The following is an 18,029-nucleotide window of genomic DNA, read 5'->3' on the forward strand; positions in this document are numbered from 1 at the left end:
ACCTCTAATTCAGCCTTAGGTTCTACAGATCTTCCTAAATAATTATTGATCACTACAGGAGAAAAATTGATACATTTACCTCTGACAAAAACTTTGTGGTAGTCCTTGCTCAGTGGGTTATCACATTCTTCAGGGATGTTCACAAGAAACTCTTTCACCAGCAGCTCATAGCAGGGACTGAAGTCACAAACTGTCTTCATCAGACCAACTTCCTTGATGTAGTCAAAGATGTCTTGACATTTGAGAGCATCTTTGGTCAGTTCCCTTTCAACAGCCAATCTCCTTTGGTAAATGTAGTCCCATCTCAGTGCAAAGGCAGCACGATGGAAGGAGATGTTATCACATGGGGCTTCTTCAACACCTTGAGGAGTCTTCTTTGCAATAGACTTCTTAGGGTTGGGAGATGAGATTATGGTGACATCTTCAGCAGCATCATAATCTGAGTCACTGGATGACTCTTTCTTCCTCTTCAGTGTATCCTTTTTCTTGCTAGGAGGGGAGAGAACCTTACTCCAACCTTTGACTGGTCCAACACCTTTTGTTTTCACTCTTGGTGCAGGAGTCTTGCTTGCAGTGGCCACAACCTTCCCTGTACAGCTTCTCAACCTTTTTGTTATACCACCAGTTGGTTTTACAGCAGTCTTGGTGGTGACATAATCATCAACATCTACTACATCCTTTTCTTTCTCTTTCTCAGCTTCTGCAGATTTGTCAGCTTCAATCTCTGGTTCTTCTGTGGGGATAGACTGGTTACTTTCTTCAGATTGAGTGTCCTCTTCATTATCAGAAGTACCCTCATCAGCAGTTCCAGTTTCTTCATCTGTGGACTCAGATGTTGTGGCAGTTGTCTCAACATCCTTTTCAGCAACAGTTTCCTTCACAAGTTCTTCCTCAGCAGTTGCAGTTTCAACTTCTTCATTCACATTCAAGGATGTTTCAACATCCTTCATAACAACTTCTTCAGTAACTACATGGGTAGATTTTTCAGCCACCATCTCAGCAATTGTTGGTGATTTATCAACAATATTAGGCTCAACCTTTGTAGGAGTGTCTTCCATCTCAGTATCAACAGGCATATCATTCAGATCTCTCTTCTCAGCATCAGATCCCAAATTATCTTGATTAGGGTTACCAGCAATTGAAATAAGTGTTTCAACAACTTCAGACACAGGTTTAGGGTTTTGAGGTTCTACTTCAGTTGCTTTCTCAGATGTGTTAACATTCGATTCAAAAACCAAATCAGACATGGACAGAGCAAACTTAGATTTATAATCCCTTCTATTCCTTTTAGAAGTTCCTTTCTCAGATTTATTATCAGATGGAGAGATAGCATCACTTACTTTTGAAGTTTTCTTCTTTTCAACCGATTTTCCCTTCCCTTTCTTCTCAGCAACACTTGATTGAACTTTGGGTTTGAAAGCACGAACAGTTGTAACCGGTACAACATCCTTGATGATTTTTGAGGGTTCGTTCTTTGCTTTTGATCGAGTAGAACGACCGGACTTTGTAGTTTGGGAAGATTCAGACATGTTTGGATGATGATTTTTGAGGTTTAGGAAGTTGAATGGATGAAAGTTGAAGTTGGAAGTGGAAGAATAGGGTTCACGATAAAAAATTAGGATTTGAGTGGAAGTGTATTGATAGCGTGTACAGACACATTTAAGGGAAGTTTGTAATGATTTCCCTAAATTAGCGTGCATTGATTGATGGGAGAGAAAACGGTTTCCTTTTGCACGCCTCAACTGCTGTAACTGCTATGCTTCTTCATGCAGGCAAATTCCCAATTTGCCCCTTAAAAATTCAAACTGATTAGCATCAAGCGCCTTTGTAAAAATGTCAGCTAGCTGTTCACTTGTACCAATGTGCTTGAGTTCCACACAATTTTCGTCAACAAGGTCTCTGATGAAATGATGCCTGATGTCTATGTGTTTGGTTCTTGAGTGTTGAACTGGATTCTTTGATATATTGATTGCACTCAAGTTGTTACAATATAATGTCATGACATCTTGGTCGACATTATATTCTTTCAGCATCTGTTTCATCCACATCAACTGTGAACAACTGCTACCTGCAGCTATGTATTCAGCCTCTGCAGTGGATAGAGACACACAATTCTGCTTCTTGCTGAACCATGAGATCAAGTTGTCACCCAAAAAGAAGCATCCTCCTGAGGTACTCTTCCTATCATCAGCACTTCCAGCCCAATCTGCATCACAATACCCTATCAAAGTAGAATTCTTTGTCTGGGAGTACAGAATCCCATAATCACTGGTGCCCTTTATATACTTCAGAATCCTTTTGACTTGTACAAGATGGCTCATCTTTGGTTTGGCTTGATATCTTGCACAAACACCTACAGCAAAGGTGATGTCTGGTCTACTAGCTGTAAGATACAAGAGACTGCCAATCATGCTCCTGTATAGGCTTTGGTCAACATCAATGCCACTCTCATCTTTGGTTAGCTTCAGATGTGTAGCAGCTGGAGTTCTCTTGTGTGCTGCAGTGTCCATTCCAAACTTCTTGATCATATTCTTCGCATACTTGCTTTGAGAAACAAATATGGTGTCTTCCATTTGTTTGACTTGCAGACCAAGGAAATATGTCAGCTCACCTACCAAACTCATTTCAAACTCTGATTGCATTTGTTGTACAAAATGTTGCACCATCTTTTCAGACATTCCACCAAATACTATGTCATCAACATAAATTTGGGCAATCATCAGCTTCTCTTCCTGTTCTTTAACAAACAAGGTTTTGTCATGGCCTCCTTTTCTGTATCCTTGACTAACAAGAATATTTGTCAGCCTCTCATACCAAGCCCTTGGAGCCTGTTTCAGTCCATAAAGAGCCTTCTTCAGCTTGTACACATGATCAGGATTAGCAGGATCTACAAAACCTTTTGGCTGCTCCACAAAAACTTCTTCATGTAGGTACCCATTAAGAAAGGCACTCTTGACATCCATTTGGTACAGCTTAAATTTGAAGATGCATGCTATACCAAGAAGTAGCCTAATAGATTCCAATCTTGCAACTGCGCGCAAATGTTTCATCAAAGTCAAGTCCTTCAACCTGAGTGTACCCTTGAGCCACTAGCCTAGCCTTGTTTCTTGTTACAACACCATTTTCATCTGACTTGTTCTTGAACACCCATTTTGTGCCTATGACATTAACACCATTGGGTCTAGGAACAAGATCCCACACATCACTTCTTCTAAACTGAGTTAATTCATCCTGCATGGCTTCTATCCAAAACTCATCAGTGAGAGCCTCTTTTACATTTTTAGGCTCAACTTTTGAAACAAAACATGAATTAGTAACCACTTCATTAGTCCTTCTTGTAGCAATTCCTTGGTTAGGATTTCCTATGATGAGATCCTTGGGATGGTTCTTCTGGATTCTTATTGAAGGAACTTTACTTACAGGACGAGGTGTAGGAATGGTTGATTCATCATCTGAATCTGATTCCTTTTCTGCTACAGCTTCTTCAGATGTTGGCAAAGTTGTTGCAACATCATCTTCAGTATCAGATGTTTTAGCAGATGTCAAATCATCTATCACAACATTGATAGATTCTACTATTACCTTAGTTCTCTGGTTGTAAACTTTGTAGGCCCTGCTGTTTGTTGAGTATCCAAGAAACAATCCTTCTTCACTTTTAGGATCCATTTTTCTTCTGTGCTCTCTATCAGATATGATATAGCACTTACTTCCAAACACATGAAAGTGTTTGACAGTTGGTTTTCTGCCTTTCCACAGTTCATATAGTGTAGTAGAAGTTCCAGTTCTGAGTGTGACACGATTGTGAATATAACAAGCAGTATGCATGGCTTCAGCCCAGAATTGATATGGAAGATGTTTTGCATGCAACATCACTCTGGCTGACTCTTGTATTGTCCTGTTCTTCCTCTCAACAACACCATTTTGTTGAGGTGTGATTGGAGCTGAGAATTCATGCTTGATTCCTTCAGAGATGCAGAATTCAAGAAAGCTTGCATTCTCAAACTCTTTACCATGATCACTTCGTATCCTAACAATAGCAGAGTTCTTTTCTCTTTGGAGTTGAAGACAAAGTTCTTTGAATGCATCAAAACTTTCAGATTTGTCTTTTAGAAATTCAATCCATGTGAACCTTGAGAAATCATCTACCATGACAAACGCGTACCTTTTTCCTCCAAGGCTCTCCACTTGCATTGGCCCCATCAGGTCTATGTGCAGCAATTCTAGTACCCTTGTTGTGGTAAGATGTTGCAACTTTGGATGCGACATCTTTGTCTGCTTCCCTATTTGACATTCTCCACATATACTTCCTTCCTCTATTTTGAGCTTTGGAAGTCCTCTGATAGCCTCTTTAGCTATTGTCTTCTTCATGCCTTTGAGGTGCAGGTGGCCAAGTTTTTGGTGCCACAACTTTACCTCATCTTCTTTGCTAATAAGACATGTTGGTACATCTTCTTCTTTAGGGATCCAGAGATAGCAGTTGTCTCTTGATCTTACTCCTTTCATCAACAGCTCTCCTTGCTCATTTGTAACTAGGCATTCAGCTTTTGTGAAGTTAACTTTCATGCCTTAATCACAAAGTTGGCTTATGCTGATTAGATTTGTTTTAAGACCTTTTACAAGCAGCACATTATCTAGCTTTGGTAAGCCATGGTTTGCAAGTTTACCAACTCCCTTGATCTCTCCTTTGGCTCCATCTCCAAAGGTCACAAAGCTGGTAGCATATGACTTCAAGTCTTCAAGATAGTGTTCAACACCTGTCATGTGTCTAGAACAGCCACTATCAAAGTACCAGGTTTCTCTTGAAGAAGCTCTCAAGGATGTATGAGCTATTAGACCTGTGATCTTCTTCTTTTCTCTCCATTCCTGTCTTGTTGTAACATTAGGAAAGACAGGAGTATAGAATTCTTGATGAACTCTCCTTGGATATCCGTGCAGCCTATAGCAGAAAGGCCTAATATGTCCTTTCCTTCCACAATGATGACATGTCCAGTTATAGAACCTGGGCACAGGCTGTTCCATAAGATGTTGCGACAATCCTCCTGACACAAACGTGTTGTTGATTGGAGTATGTATAGTGGCATTGTTGAACTTCATCTGTTGCTTTACTCTTTCATGTTCAAAACCAATGGGCTTAGGTTTCCCGTAGTTTTGTTTTTGTAACATCTCCTCAAAGGCATCAGTACCTTTGGTCATCATTTTAGCCACTTTTGTGACTTGATCCAAGTCAGCATTTAACTTGGTCACTTCTTCACCTTGTTTAGCAACTTTACACAAAAGGTTAGACTTCTCCATTTCCAACTGTCGAATTTGACTACTCTGATCTTCAACCTTAATGTTGAGATTATTGATGTTCATGAGTAAATCATTTCTCTCAGCTTGTAGTTTGCCATTGATCTTCTTTTGTTTCTCCAATGCTTTGCAGACTTCTATACTTCTATTATGAAGATCTTTGTAAGTAGCAGCTAGTTCCTCATAAGTTACCTCCTCATCACATGATTCTGAGTCAGATACACAAACTCCTGTTAAAGCATTAACAAATTTGGCAGATTCTTCCTCTTCTGAATCTGTATCAGACCATGACACCACAAGACTTTTCTTTTGCCTTTTTAGAAAGGTTGGACATTCAGGTCTGATATGGCCAAAACCTTCACATTCATGGCATTTCACTCCTCTTTCATCTTCATTTGTCTTTTTCTGAAAGCTGGACTGTTTGTTGTTGTTGAATCGACCATTTGGCTTGGACCTTTGATCTACTTTCTTCATCAACTTGTTGAATTGTCTCCCTAGCATAGCCATAGACTCAGCTAAGCTTTCTTCTCCTTCAGATTCAACTTGTAAGTCATCAGCAGTGCTTTTTGAAGAAAAGGCTAGATTCTTATCTTTCCTCTCATTCCTCCTGTTCAAGCCAATTTCATAGGTCTGAAGTGATCCTATGAGTTCATCTAAGTTTAGGCTGGAGAGATCACGAGCCTCCTCAATGGCTGTCACCTTCATATCAAATCTTTTAGGCAAAGATCTGAGTATTTTTCCCACTAACTCCTCATCTGAGATAGGTTTTCCAAGCGCATCAAATGAATTTGCGAAATCAAGCGCATTCATTTGAAAGTCATGAATGGTTTCTTCCTCCTTCATTCTGAGATTCTCAAAATTAGTTTTGAGCATCTGAAGCTTAGATAGCTTAACTTTTGATGTTCCTACATGAGCTTTTCTCAGAATTTCCCAGGCATGCTTAGCAGTAATACATCTCTTAACAAGCCTGAACATGTTAGCATCCACACCATTGAAAATTGCATACAAGGCTTTGGAGTTGCCAAGTGCCAGATCATCCTCATCTTTAGTCCATTCATCATGTGGCTTCTTAACATCAGTTTTATTGCCATCTTTGTCAAGAACCATTGGTGGTTCCCATCCACGTAACACAGCCTTCCATGTCCTGCTGTCAATTGATTTTATGAAAGCCTCCATACGAGATTTCCAATAATCATAGTTCTCAGGACCTGTCAGTAAAGGGGGTTTAGACACTGACCCTCCTTCTTTATCCATTGTACCAGAAAGTACTTTCCCTGGAGCTCACCCAAAATAACAGAACAGGGTGCCTGCTCTGATGCCAATTGAAATTCTGGTATCACTAGAATGATGTTTGCTAAGATGTCCCAACAACTACTTTGTGAATAATGTTGTTTTCTATTGTTGGCACATCTTATATAACATATAAAAACTGACAGAGAATAAATAAATGACACAAGTAATTGTTAACCCAGTTCAGCCAACTGCCTACTCTGGGGGATACCAATCCAGGAAGGAAATCCACTAATAGCTCTAGTTACTAAGACCTCCAACAAACCCTAGGATTTACGCCTTAAACTAAGACCTCCAGCAAACCCTTGGTTTACGCCTTATAACCTCGACACTACTCATGCAACTTCTGCCTAGGAACTCCTAGACATGAGATCCCATCTCACTTCCACTCACACAACACAACCTGTGTTGATTATACAATGTTAGGAATGATGTGGCGACAACTTGCCAAGACAACACTTCACTTTTGCTTAAAAGCTTCAAGTGAATCACACACGGTAAACTCCGTACTTCAAAGCTTAGGAGTAACCTTAAAATAATAAACTTACTTCTTAACTCGTGTTATAGAATCCACAAGCAAGAATTACAATCAAACAATAAAAGACTCAACAAAGACTCAATATGTGTAACTAATATTTTTCAAATGAGATACTTAGTCTTGAGCTTGGTCTTCGTATATATAATGATTAGGCACGCTCCTCTTTCTTCACAAATGCTCAGACGCTCCTTGAGAATCATAAAGGATGATCTGATACTTTTTCAATCTTCATTAAGGATATATCAAGACTTTCCAAAAGTGTTTAAAGGACTTTATATGATAGGATAAGTCATCCAGCTATTTCATTAAGTTAGTCTTATCCTTAAAACTCCTGATCAGATCAAATCTCCATTAAGCGTGCTCTTTAAGTGGATTTCCATAAATAGCAGATGCTCTCATAAATGCGCGAGATTTCCTTGAATAAATATGATGTTGTAACATGTTTTCCAACATCTTGTTAGTATATTTGTTTTAGCAAAATTAAGCCAATTCAAATATCCAACAGAAACAACATATAATAAACTAACTTGATTTGTGGATCAGGGGTAACCTGTTCGATCGAGCATTTATATGGAGGAGATGTGATGATTATCTGTTTCTTACATTCAACACAGGTTAAGAGCAACCAACCGTGTTTTGCAGTCAAGACATGGATTGGGGTTCTAACAGTTGTAACAATTTCATCCTAAACAAATTGAATGGTAAGTAAAAGATGGTGAGAGACTAAGCAAGTACAACAGAAACATATTGACAATTGTAATGAATGTAGACATGGTACACACATCAACACAACTCATAAGTTCATAAAGATGTTTAGGAGGTGTATTATAGGAATAGCGTGATGGAACTGAATACTGAGAAGCTTGAGAGTTTTGCGATGACTGCATATTTCCAGAAATTGCTTATGTTCCAATTAGAGTTGGAATTCCAAAGGTAGCAGGCACACTATAGAATGACATAAAAAGTAAGTTTAATTTAAATAAATGTGACAATATAAAGGTATTTTAAAAAATAGAGTTTGGTGTAGATGACTATTTTTTTTAAGTCACATATTTCCTTTAGCTGAGGATCCAATATTAATATACTTCTAGTTCATGCATTTAAAATACATAAATCATATTGATCTCGGGGTTCTTTGATTTGAGCATGCTTAATAAGAAAGACCATTGGTCCATCATCAGATTTTGCATTGAAAAAGTCCATGAATCGAGTTTCAAAATCGCCTCACAAAGTACATGGTAAATCATTCATACTACAAAAAACATTGAAAAAAGGAATATGTTTGTTAGATTGAAAAGCCTAAATAAAAATGGCAAAATAGGAAAATGATGTAAAAATAAAATATTACACTCTGCATCTCTCAAAGAAAATATTGTAGGTTGTTTTCTTCCTCCAGCACTTTGCTTCAAAGGTTTGATATCGTAAACAACTCCAATAATGTCTAAACAATAAAGCAAATTAAATGACTAATATATATATATATATATATACACACAAAAAAAAATATGGAAAAACATATTCATTCTCAAGGTTGACATTGGTGGACTCACCAACAACTAAAAGATCATGGCAATATTTGCCGGCCATGATTTCAGGAAATGGCTTGAAATGAAGCTTGTAATGAGGGATATCAGGCATGGATAACAGAGTGATTTTTGAACCTCCAGTCCCTCAAACGAAGACTAACTTAAAAGGATGGACACATGACATCACATAAAAGTCGTTTTTGTGAACTTTGAAATTTTTCATGACATATGTTTTCGCCTTCTTAAAGACGTCTTCCACATCGGGCAAATTTCAGAGGGCAAACGTATATGAATCTAGTCACCCTTGATACGCAGAACAATGTATTACATCATGGTTGACAAATAGATAAAATAGTTATGTTTTGAAGCATATATGAAACTTATTATACCTGTTTGTCCAATATTAGAAAGTCAAGATGCTATTTTCCACCATTAGTTACTCTCCAAATATCTTCAAGTCTCACAACAAGTTTCCATAGCTCCTTTGAATCATTGACAGATTTACTGTCATCAAGAGCCCTTGACATTGTCGGTTCTACATTTGAACAATCTAAGAAAGTTTTTTTTTTTGACAGGCCAATCTAAGAAAGTTTTAAAATAATAGTAGAAAATCAAGTAGAGAAAGGTGAAAAGGTCATTTTGAAGGGGAAAAGTCATAAAGTATGAACAAAGTATCAACAAAAAAAAAAAAATAGCAACAAAAAAGGGAAAAATTCATTTTGGTGATATGAACAAAAAACCTAAAAATAACAACAAAAAGAAAAAGATAAGGATGTAATAAACTTAAAATAGCAAAAAAAAAAAAAGAGAAAAAAAAAAGAATGTAACAATAATTTTTGTTTCTGCAAAACTTCAGCATAAGAACAATAGATGAAATAGAAACAAAAAAAAACAGAAATAAAAGATGTAAACTTTAAGTAGCAAAAAAACAAGGCAAAAGCTAACATGCCAAGGGCACATGTTTGCAATGATAATTTTATATTTTGAAAATAATTGTCAAGATAAATTGAACAATGTCTTACACTCTAGTATTTGTTTTTATATATATATTAATAAAAAATAACGGTCAAGTAGATTTATATAAGGAGAATGTTAACATGTGCATATATGGCACATGTTAAGGTAGTAAAAATAGAAATTATATGCACATGTTCCTACTTTTAAATTGCAGAAACTTGTATCTTCTAGAAGACTAGAACGTTTTTAAGAACAAGAAAGAAGTGTGTTGTGGATTCTGTTCTGAGTGCCTTTCTGTTTTCTGTGACATCAGTGATCAGTTATATAGCCTAACTGCTTCTTTTCCTTGCAGATATGATGAATGAATAATGAATAAGAATATTAATTTTTGGCATTCATTGCATACATTGCGCACAAGACAACAAAACAGCACTTAAAATCTTATGGAGAAAAAGAAAAAACCACTAACCAATCTTACTTAGCTATAGGACAATGTTTATATACATACTATTGAGCTCTTTCAAATGATTCACAAGAACATCTATTTCTTGCTCGTGATTCTCATCAAGCAAAGTTTTGGCCCTTCTAATTGCAGCATCGATGTTCTTGCTCTCTTGTGTGCAGATCTTCAACTTAACATTCTGTTTCTTTAAAGCAGTTTCTATTTTGTAAATGCAATCATCCAATTTATTCCTAACTTCAGCCATCTGCAAGAATTTCTTATCCTCATCACGATATTTCTCGGCTTCTTTAATCAATTTCTTAATTTCTTCTGTAGATAACCGTTCACTGTAATTGGTTATTAAAACTTCATTCATAATACCAGTGGATACTTCCTTGGCAGAAACTGTCAAAACACCATTTTCATCAATTGAAAAACTTACACAAATAGGATGGCCACGAGGTGCAGGTGGAATCCCACAGAGCCTAAAATAACCAAGCAGATTGTTGTGACTAGCTCTAGTTCTCTCGCCCTCATAAACATTTATCAAGCTTGAGTATTGGTTATCGATAACTGTTTTACAACCTGATGAATTCTTGACAGGTATAGGAGTATTCCTTGGAATCACTACAGTCATGCGATCTTGTGTTTTCTCATAACCTAAAGATAATGGTGTAACATCTACCAATACCAATTTTGGAAAATTCTTAACACCACCACTCAACAAAGCAGCCTGCACAGCTGCACCAAAAGCAACAGCCTCATCAGGGTTGATGCTCTTGCACAGATCCTTTCCATTAAAAAAGTCCTCTAATAGCTGCTGCACTTTGGGAATCCTAGAAGACCCACCAACAAGGACAACATCATCTACACTACTCTTGTCCATCTTAGAGTCATTAAGGCAACTCTCAACAGTTTCCATACATTCATTGAAAAGATCCATATTGATTTCCTCAAACTTTGCACGAGTGATCGATGAAGAGAAGTCAATGCCCTCAAATAAAGCATCTACCTCAATAGTGGTGTCAACAGAAAAAGAGAGTGTTCTTTTTGCCCTTTCACACTGGGTTCTCAATCTCCTCAAGGCTCTTGGGTTCCCACTAATGTCCACTCTTTTCTTCCTCTTGAACTGTTCTACAAAGTAGTTCAACATTCTGTTATCAAAGTCCTCTCCACCAAGGTGTGTGTTTCCCGCTGTTGCCTTAACTTGAAAGACCTTATCCTTAATCGTAACAAGAGACACATCAAACGTCCCACCACCAAGGTCAAACACAAAAATATTCCGTTCTCCAGCACAGTTTGTTCTCTTGTCAAGACCATATGCAACAGCTGCAGCAGTAGGTTCACTCATTATCCGCATAACATTAAGGCCAGCAATGGCACCAGCATCTATAGTGGCTTTACGTTGAGAATCATTGAAATAAGCTGGCACCGTGATGACTGCATTATTAACTGATGATTCCAAATATGCCTCTGCAATCTCTCGCATCTTTGTGAGGATCATTGATGAAATTTCCTCTGCACACAGGCACTTCTCTCGACCCTTGTACGCAACAGCAACCAAGGGTTTGTTATTTTCATCGGCAACGACTTTGAATGGCCACAACTTCATATCTTTTTGGACAACTTCATCACTGAACTTCCTACCAATTAATCTCTTAGCATCTGAAAAAGTAATGTTAATAATCATTTCAAATGTTGAGAAAAAACATAGTCGTATTACTTTATCTATATGAAATTTAGCCCCAAATTTTTTCAAATGTTGTAAAAATAGTACTTGAAAATGACTAAAATATCCATACAAATCATAAAAATAACTAATTTAACTTACATTTAAGATATTTTTTTAACAAAACAAACTTAATTCATTTCATTAATCAATAAATGTTCAATACAAAAAGGAATAAACTCAAATCTAAGGAAATGAGCAACCAAATTCGCTTGTACGAACTTTACCTCATAGTTTACAAATGAGGACATAATATGAATAATATTAGCAACAAATGAACTAAAGTCAGAGTTGCTCTTTGCTTCAATCGGATCGCATCAACCAGTAATTGAGAGTTGCCTCTTTGCTTCAATCGAATTTACATTTAAGATATTTAAAGGCCAAAATTGTTATTAAAAATTATTAACAATACAAAAATGACAGTACATAAATATATAAAGGAACAGAGAATAGTATATACCAAAGATAGTATTTTGTGGGTTGGTAGCAGCCTGGTTCTTAGCTGCTTCACCAATCAACCTTTGTTTGTCAGTGAAAGCAACACAAGAAGGTGTGGTTTTGTTGCCTTGTTCATTGTGAATAATCTCCACTCTGTTGTGTTGCTCTTGCCACACTGCAACGCACGAGTAGGTTGTACCAAGGTCAATTCCCACAGCATGTCCTTCGTATTTTTTCGCCATTATCTTTCCAGTAAACAAAATAAGATCAGGAAAAAACTCAAATAAAAACTATAGAGTACTAGTGGTAGAAAATGAAATCAGAAGCGTTGCGTTATCTTACCTTGTCACACTCTCTAAGAAACTCTCTTTATTCCAAAGGAAAATGCTCCTTTTATATACTATTCAATTCAATTCAATGATAAGTAGTAGTTGACGATACGTTTGTTTTGGAAAACTGAAGCGTCTCATCGCTGCATTACTTCTTCTGCTCTTCATGGTGTTGAATTACCTACGGTTTCAAGTATTTTCCAAGGGTAGCTAATTATTGCTTTTAACTCAAGGGTCGACACATGTTAAAATATCCTAATATAAAAATTATACATTTAATAATATAAGAAATTTAATACTTAAAAGTAAAAATACACAAGTTTTAAGAAATAATTTTTACATTTGGCTCATTAAGGCATGCCAATGGAGCGGAACGGAGATAGATTTTGCTTTTCTCAAATCCATAAAGTTTGGGTTTCCCCAAACTTATCCCAATTCTCAAGGGGTGTGAAAAGTAGAACCCCAAACTCATACTGGTTCGGGTATCCCGTGGGGTTCAGGTATCCCCATTCTGCCTCAACTCGATATGAACTTGTATTGAATTTTGGTACATTTTATTAAAAAAAAGGGTAAAAGTTGAAAACTATTTTATTTCGACAATATTATTTTTTTAAACAAAGAATATAAATAAATAAAAAAAAACTTTGTTTAATACTCAACTTAAAAATAAAAACAAACACGTGAATATAATATAAGACTTTGTTCAAGGGTTTTAAATTTAAGAGAGGTAAAATGTAAGCCACTAGGTTTGGTGTAGTGGTGAGGAGTTTGGGTAGTTCGGCTTGCTTCGTCTCCTAGTGGTGGTTTCCCGTGGACTATAGGTCCTGAGTTCGATCCTCAGCTCATTGGAAACAAAAAAAAAGGTAAAATGTAATTAGATATATGTGGGGTGGGTTCGGGGACGAGTTCAGGGTAGGTATCAATGTCCTCATTACCCACCCCACATCCGCCTTTTAAATTTGAGGAAAACCCGAACTCAAACTCAATCAAATCGTTTTTTCCCTGTCAATATCGGGGTAGGGCGGGCGAATACCCACATATATATGGGTTATATTGCCATGCATGCCTAATAACATGTGCCATTAGTGCACATGTTAACATTCTCCTCAATTTAAAATAGTGGAAGGAAGTGTATATATCTTTTAAAATAAATTACACACTTCTCCATTGAGAGATGCTTAAATTAAACTACTCTCTCCTCTTATGTTAAAATATAACCGAATCCCCCTTATACAAAATATATTAGAGAAAATTACATTCATCTTCCTTAAAAGAAGCTTGAATTTCATTCTCCTCCCCTCTTATATTTTTTTTAATCAAACATGGTTTCACTGCAGAAATTACACATTAGCAAAAGTACAAACCCAATAATGGGGATTCTTTTCCTTGGTCCATGAAGACGGAAGAAACAGAAAAGCTTTTTCCTTGGCGATTTAAGTTATGCTTGTCAACTTTGATGTTACACCGGAATGCCCTTTACTGGTTTTTTGTCTTCTCATTTTTATAAAGAGACATATACCACTTTTCTTAATTGCATTGGATTATAAATTAGATTTAAAGTAGAATTTTATAGCCATAGAAATGGTTGTCTCTATCACACTCATACATAGATTCCTCGCAGGTATAATTCTGTTAGAAGTCCCACATTGGCTAAAAATATGACAAAGATAATCTTTATAAGTTTAGTGCAAACCTCAACTATAAAGCTAGCTTTTGTGGTGGAGTATAGACCTTCCAAATTCTAATATGGTATCATAGCTTATCCTAGATCAATTTGTTGTTTGTCGTGGAGACCTCCCATATTTGGGCCACCCGTTGTTGTTGATCCCACGTTCCAGCTTGTTCAGTTCTGGACGTGAGGGGGTGTGTTAGAAATCTCACATTGGCTAGAGATATGACAAAGATAGCCTTTATAAGTGTAGTGCAAACCTCAACTCTAAAGCTAGCTTTTGTGGTTGAGTATATGCCTCCTAAATTCTAATAAATTCCATGCGGTCTCTGTTCGTCTTGTGCAAAGACTTGGTTAATAATATATTTGCCGTTAAAAAAAAATTGGCACAAAAAAATACACATCACATAAGAATAATATTAATTATGACAGATATTGAAGAATCCAGATAAAACATCATACACACTTCTCTTACCGTGTTATACACAGTAAGTAATATCGATTTTTTGTTTTCATTATATGCACGATTACTGAGAGTGTTGGAATGAACTGCTCATTTGAAAACAAGAGTAACCTTCAATGTCATGCTAAAAATTTGATCTCTTCATGGGACTTTGGGCTAGTTATAAACCATAGAAAATTTATCAAACCTAAATTAACAGAACTTTATGTAAAGGTTTTGCATTCATTGCGTGCAAGACAGCAAGAAACATTTAAAATATTAATGGAGAAAAAAAAACTAGTTAATCTTGGCTATAGTGTTTTTAAACATATTTTCGAGCTCCTTCAAATGATCTTCAAGAATTTCTATTTCGTGCAGGTCATTCTCATCAAGGAAATCCTTGGCCCTTATAATTGCAGATTTGATTTCCGCATGCTCTTGTGTGGTAAGCTTTAAGTTTATATTCTGCTTCTTTAAAGCAATTTCAATTTTGTAAACACAATCATCCAATGCATTCTTTACTCTAGCCATCTCTAGGAATTTCTTATCTTCAGCACGGTATTTCTCAGCTTCTTCAATCAATTTTTTAATTTCTTCTGTTGATAGCCTTTCTTTATAATTGGTTATTGTAATCTCATTGGTATTGCCAGTGGAAAGTTCCTTGGCAGAGACCGTCAAAATGCCATTTTCATCAATACCAAAAGACACATGAAAAGGATAGTTGCGAGGTGCGGGTGGCAACCCAGAGAGAGAAAAAGAACCAAGCATATTGTTATGACTCGCTCTAGTTCTCTCCCCCTCATAAACCCTGATCAAGACATAGGTTTGGTTATCTTCAGTTGTAACATAAACTGCTGTCTTCTTGACAGGTATACTAGTATTCCGAGGAATCACTACACTCATTCTATCATGAATTAGCCTCCAACCTAAAGACAATGGTGCAACATCAATCAACACCAAGTTTGGAACATTAGTACTACCTTCACACAGCAACGCAGCCTGCACAGCGGCACCAAAAGCAACAGCTTCATCAGGGTTGATGCTCTTACACAGATCCTTTCCCTCGAAAAAGTCCTCCAATAGCTGCTGCACTTTGGGAATCCTAGAAGAACCACCAACAAGGACAATATCATTTACACGACTCTTGTCCATCTTAGAGTCGGTAAGACAACACTCAACTGTCTTCATGCATTCATTGAAAAGATCCATATTGATTTCCTCAAATTTTGCACGAGTGATCGATGAGGAGAAGTCAATGCCCTCAAACAAAGCATCTACATCTACCTCAATAGTGGTGTCAACAGAAAAAGAGAGTGTTCTTTTTGCCCTTTCACACTGGGTTCTCAATCTCCTCAAGGCTCTTGGGTTCCCACTAATGTCCACTCTTTTCTTCCTCTTGAACTGTTCTACAAAGTAGTTCAACATTCTGTTATCAAAGTCCTCTCCACCAAGGTGTGTTTCCCGCTGTTGCCTTAACTTGAAAGACCTTATCCTTAATCGTAACAAGAGACACATCAAACGTCCCACCACCAAGGTCAAACACAAAAATATTCCGTTCTCCAGCACAGTTTGTTCTCTTGTCAAGACCATATGCAACAGCTGCAGCAGTAGGCTCGCTCATTATTCGCATAACATTAAGGCCAGCAATGGCACCGGCATCTATAGTGGCTTTACGTTGAGAATCATTAAAATAAGCCGGCACTGTGATGACTGCATGATTAACTGGTGATTCCAAATATGCCTCTGCAATCTCCCGCATCTTTGTGAGGACCATTGATGAAATTTCCTCCGCACAAAGGCGCTTCTCTTGACCCTTATATTCAACAGCAACCATTGGTTTGTTGTTTTCATCAGCAACTACTTTGAATGGCCACAACTTAATATCTTTTTGAACAACATCATCACTGAAATTCCTACTAATTAACCTCTTCACATCTGAAAAACAGAAGAATATCAATTCATACTCCATCCGGCCTTATTTTTAAGCAAAAGTTAACAAAATAAAATTGGCCTCAAATATAAGCTAAACTACTAAAGTATAATCAATTTTATTTAATGTTATTCTTCCAAAAATACCCCTCATTAATTGTTACTTTTTAACATGAAATTAATATATCGTAAGGGCTAATTTAGTAAAAATAACAAATTTCTTAATACATGTGATAGAAGAGAATTTTGCTTATAAATAATGTTGGAGGGAGTAACTATTTCTAATCATTCATTTGTTCATAAAAAATAGGCTTAACTATACATTTGGTCCCTTTTAGGTTTCAATTTGGTTCCTTACATTTAAAAAGTATCAATTTGGTCCCTTACGTTTATTTTAGGGTTCAAGTTAGTTCTTTCCGTCAATTTTGTCACATGTGACAGTCAATTTGCATATGTGGACTGACAATTGGCACTTGGACACGCTGACAAACGGTGTTAGTGACAAAACTAACGGAAATGACTAAGGACTAAATTGATACTTTTTAAATGTAAGAGACCAAATTGAAACCTAAAATAAACGTAAGGACCAAATATGTAATTAAGCCAAAATCATATATAGCAATGCAATAATAACAATACCAAAGATAGTGTTTTTTGGATTGGTAGTTGCTTGATTCATAGCAGCATCACCAATCAATCTTCTACTCTCATGCTGTTGTTGGCTGAAGAATACAAAATCGTTCGCGAATTTGAAATTACATATATTTATGGTAAGAAACCGTACATTTATTTATTTATTTATTCGAAAATGCTAACATGAGTTTGTTTTAGCTTTAAAAAAAATTGATTTTCTCTTTGTATTTCTAAAAATGATTTTTATGATAACTTAATTAAAAATACTAAAAATTATTTTAAATTCATCTTTCTATAAATTAAAAGAGTGATTTTAACGTTTAATAACTTTTTTTACTTAAAGTTTTTATTTTTGTTTCTTTAATTGTTGTATCAAGACGCTGTTTAGCGTAACCCTTATTTAGTTTGTTGTACAATAAAGTTCATGGATTTTGTCCATATATCAAAGGACCGGACAACTTTATCTAGATTTGAATTTGGGATCTCGTAGTTGTTTATGTGAGTTTATGTGGTGGTTACTAATTTGTCTAAGACAAAAATATTATGTATTATGTCTCTTTGTGTATAACTCATTTGATAAAGATATTATAATTTTCATTTTTTGAAAAATATATTTGATAGAATAAATCAATAAATTATTTCTTATTTTATCATGTTGATAACCTAGCTCAAATTCAGGATACGATTTTTTAACTATAATGATAAGATAGGATAAGTTTTAGAATTAACTTATTATATTTGTTGCCTCACCAAACACTTAGTTGAAATAGAATATAATATAATTAGCATATCATGTCTCTTATCCTGCAGAGCAAACA

General features: G+C 36.2%; 1 protein-coding gene and 1 pseudogene across 1 annotated transcript; both read right to left on the bottom strand.

The window, feature by feature from the left end:
• Positions 1–9,970: 9,970 nt before the first annotated feature.
• On the bottom strand, positions 9,971–12,482 carry LOC123892741 (heat shock cognate 70 kDa protein-like). Its single transcript, XM_045942599.1, has 2 exons — positions 12,232–12,482; positions 9,971–11,707 (listed from the first exon to the last, which is right to left on the bottom strand). Exons 1-2 carry the CDS (start codon positions 12,449–12,451, stop codon positions 10,083–10,085), a joined length of 1,845 nt encoding a protein of 614 aa, XP_045798555.1. The 5' UTR covers positions 12,452–12,482; the 3' UTR covers positions 9,971–10,082.
• Positions 12,483–14,704: 2,222 nt separating this feature from the next.
• Positions 14,705–16,618, bottom strand: LOC123891862 (annotated as a pseudogene).
• Positions 16,619–18,029: the final 1,411 nt, after the last annotated feature.

Source organism: Trifolium pratense, linkage group LG6, assembly GCF_020283565.1.
Source record: "Trifolium pratense cultivar HEN17-A07 linkage group LG6, ARS_RC_1.1, whole genome shotgun sequence".
NCBI lineage: Eukaryota > Viridiplantae > Streptophyta > Magnoliopsida > Fabales > Fabaceae > Trifolium > Trifolium pratense.

Excerpts from the sequence above, each read along its gene's own strand:
- LOC123892741 (XM_045942599.1), bottom strand. The coding sequence starts at position 12,451 with ATGGCGAAAAAATACGAAGGACATGCTGTGGGAATTGACCTTGGTACA. Across the intron at positions 11,708-12,231 it reads CCCACAAAATACTATCTTTG|ATGCTAAGAGATTAATTGGT; the intron begins GTATATACTATT and ends TTACTTTTTCAG.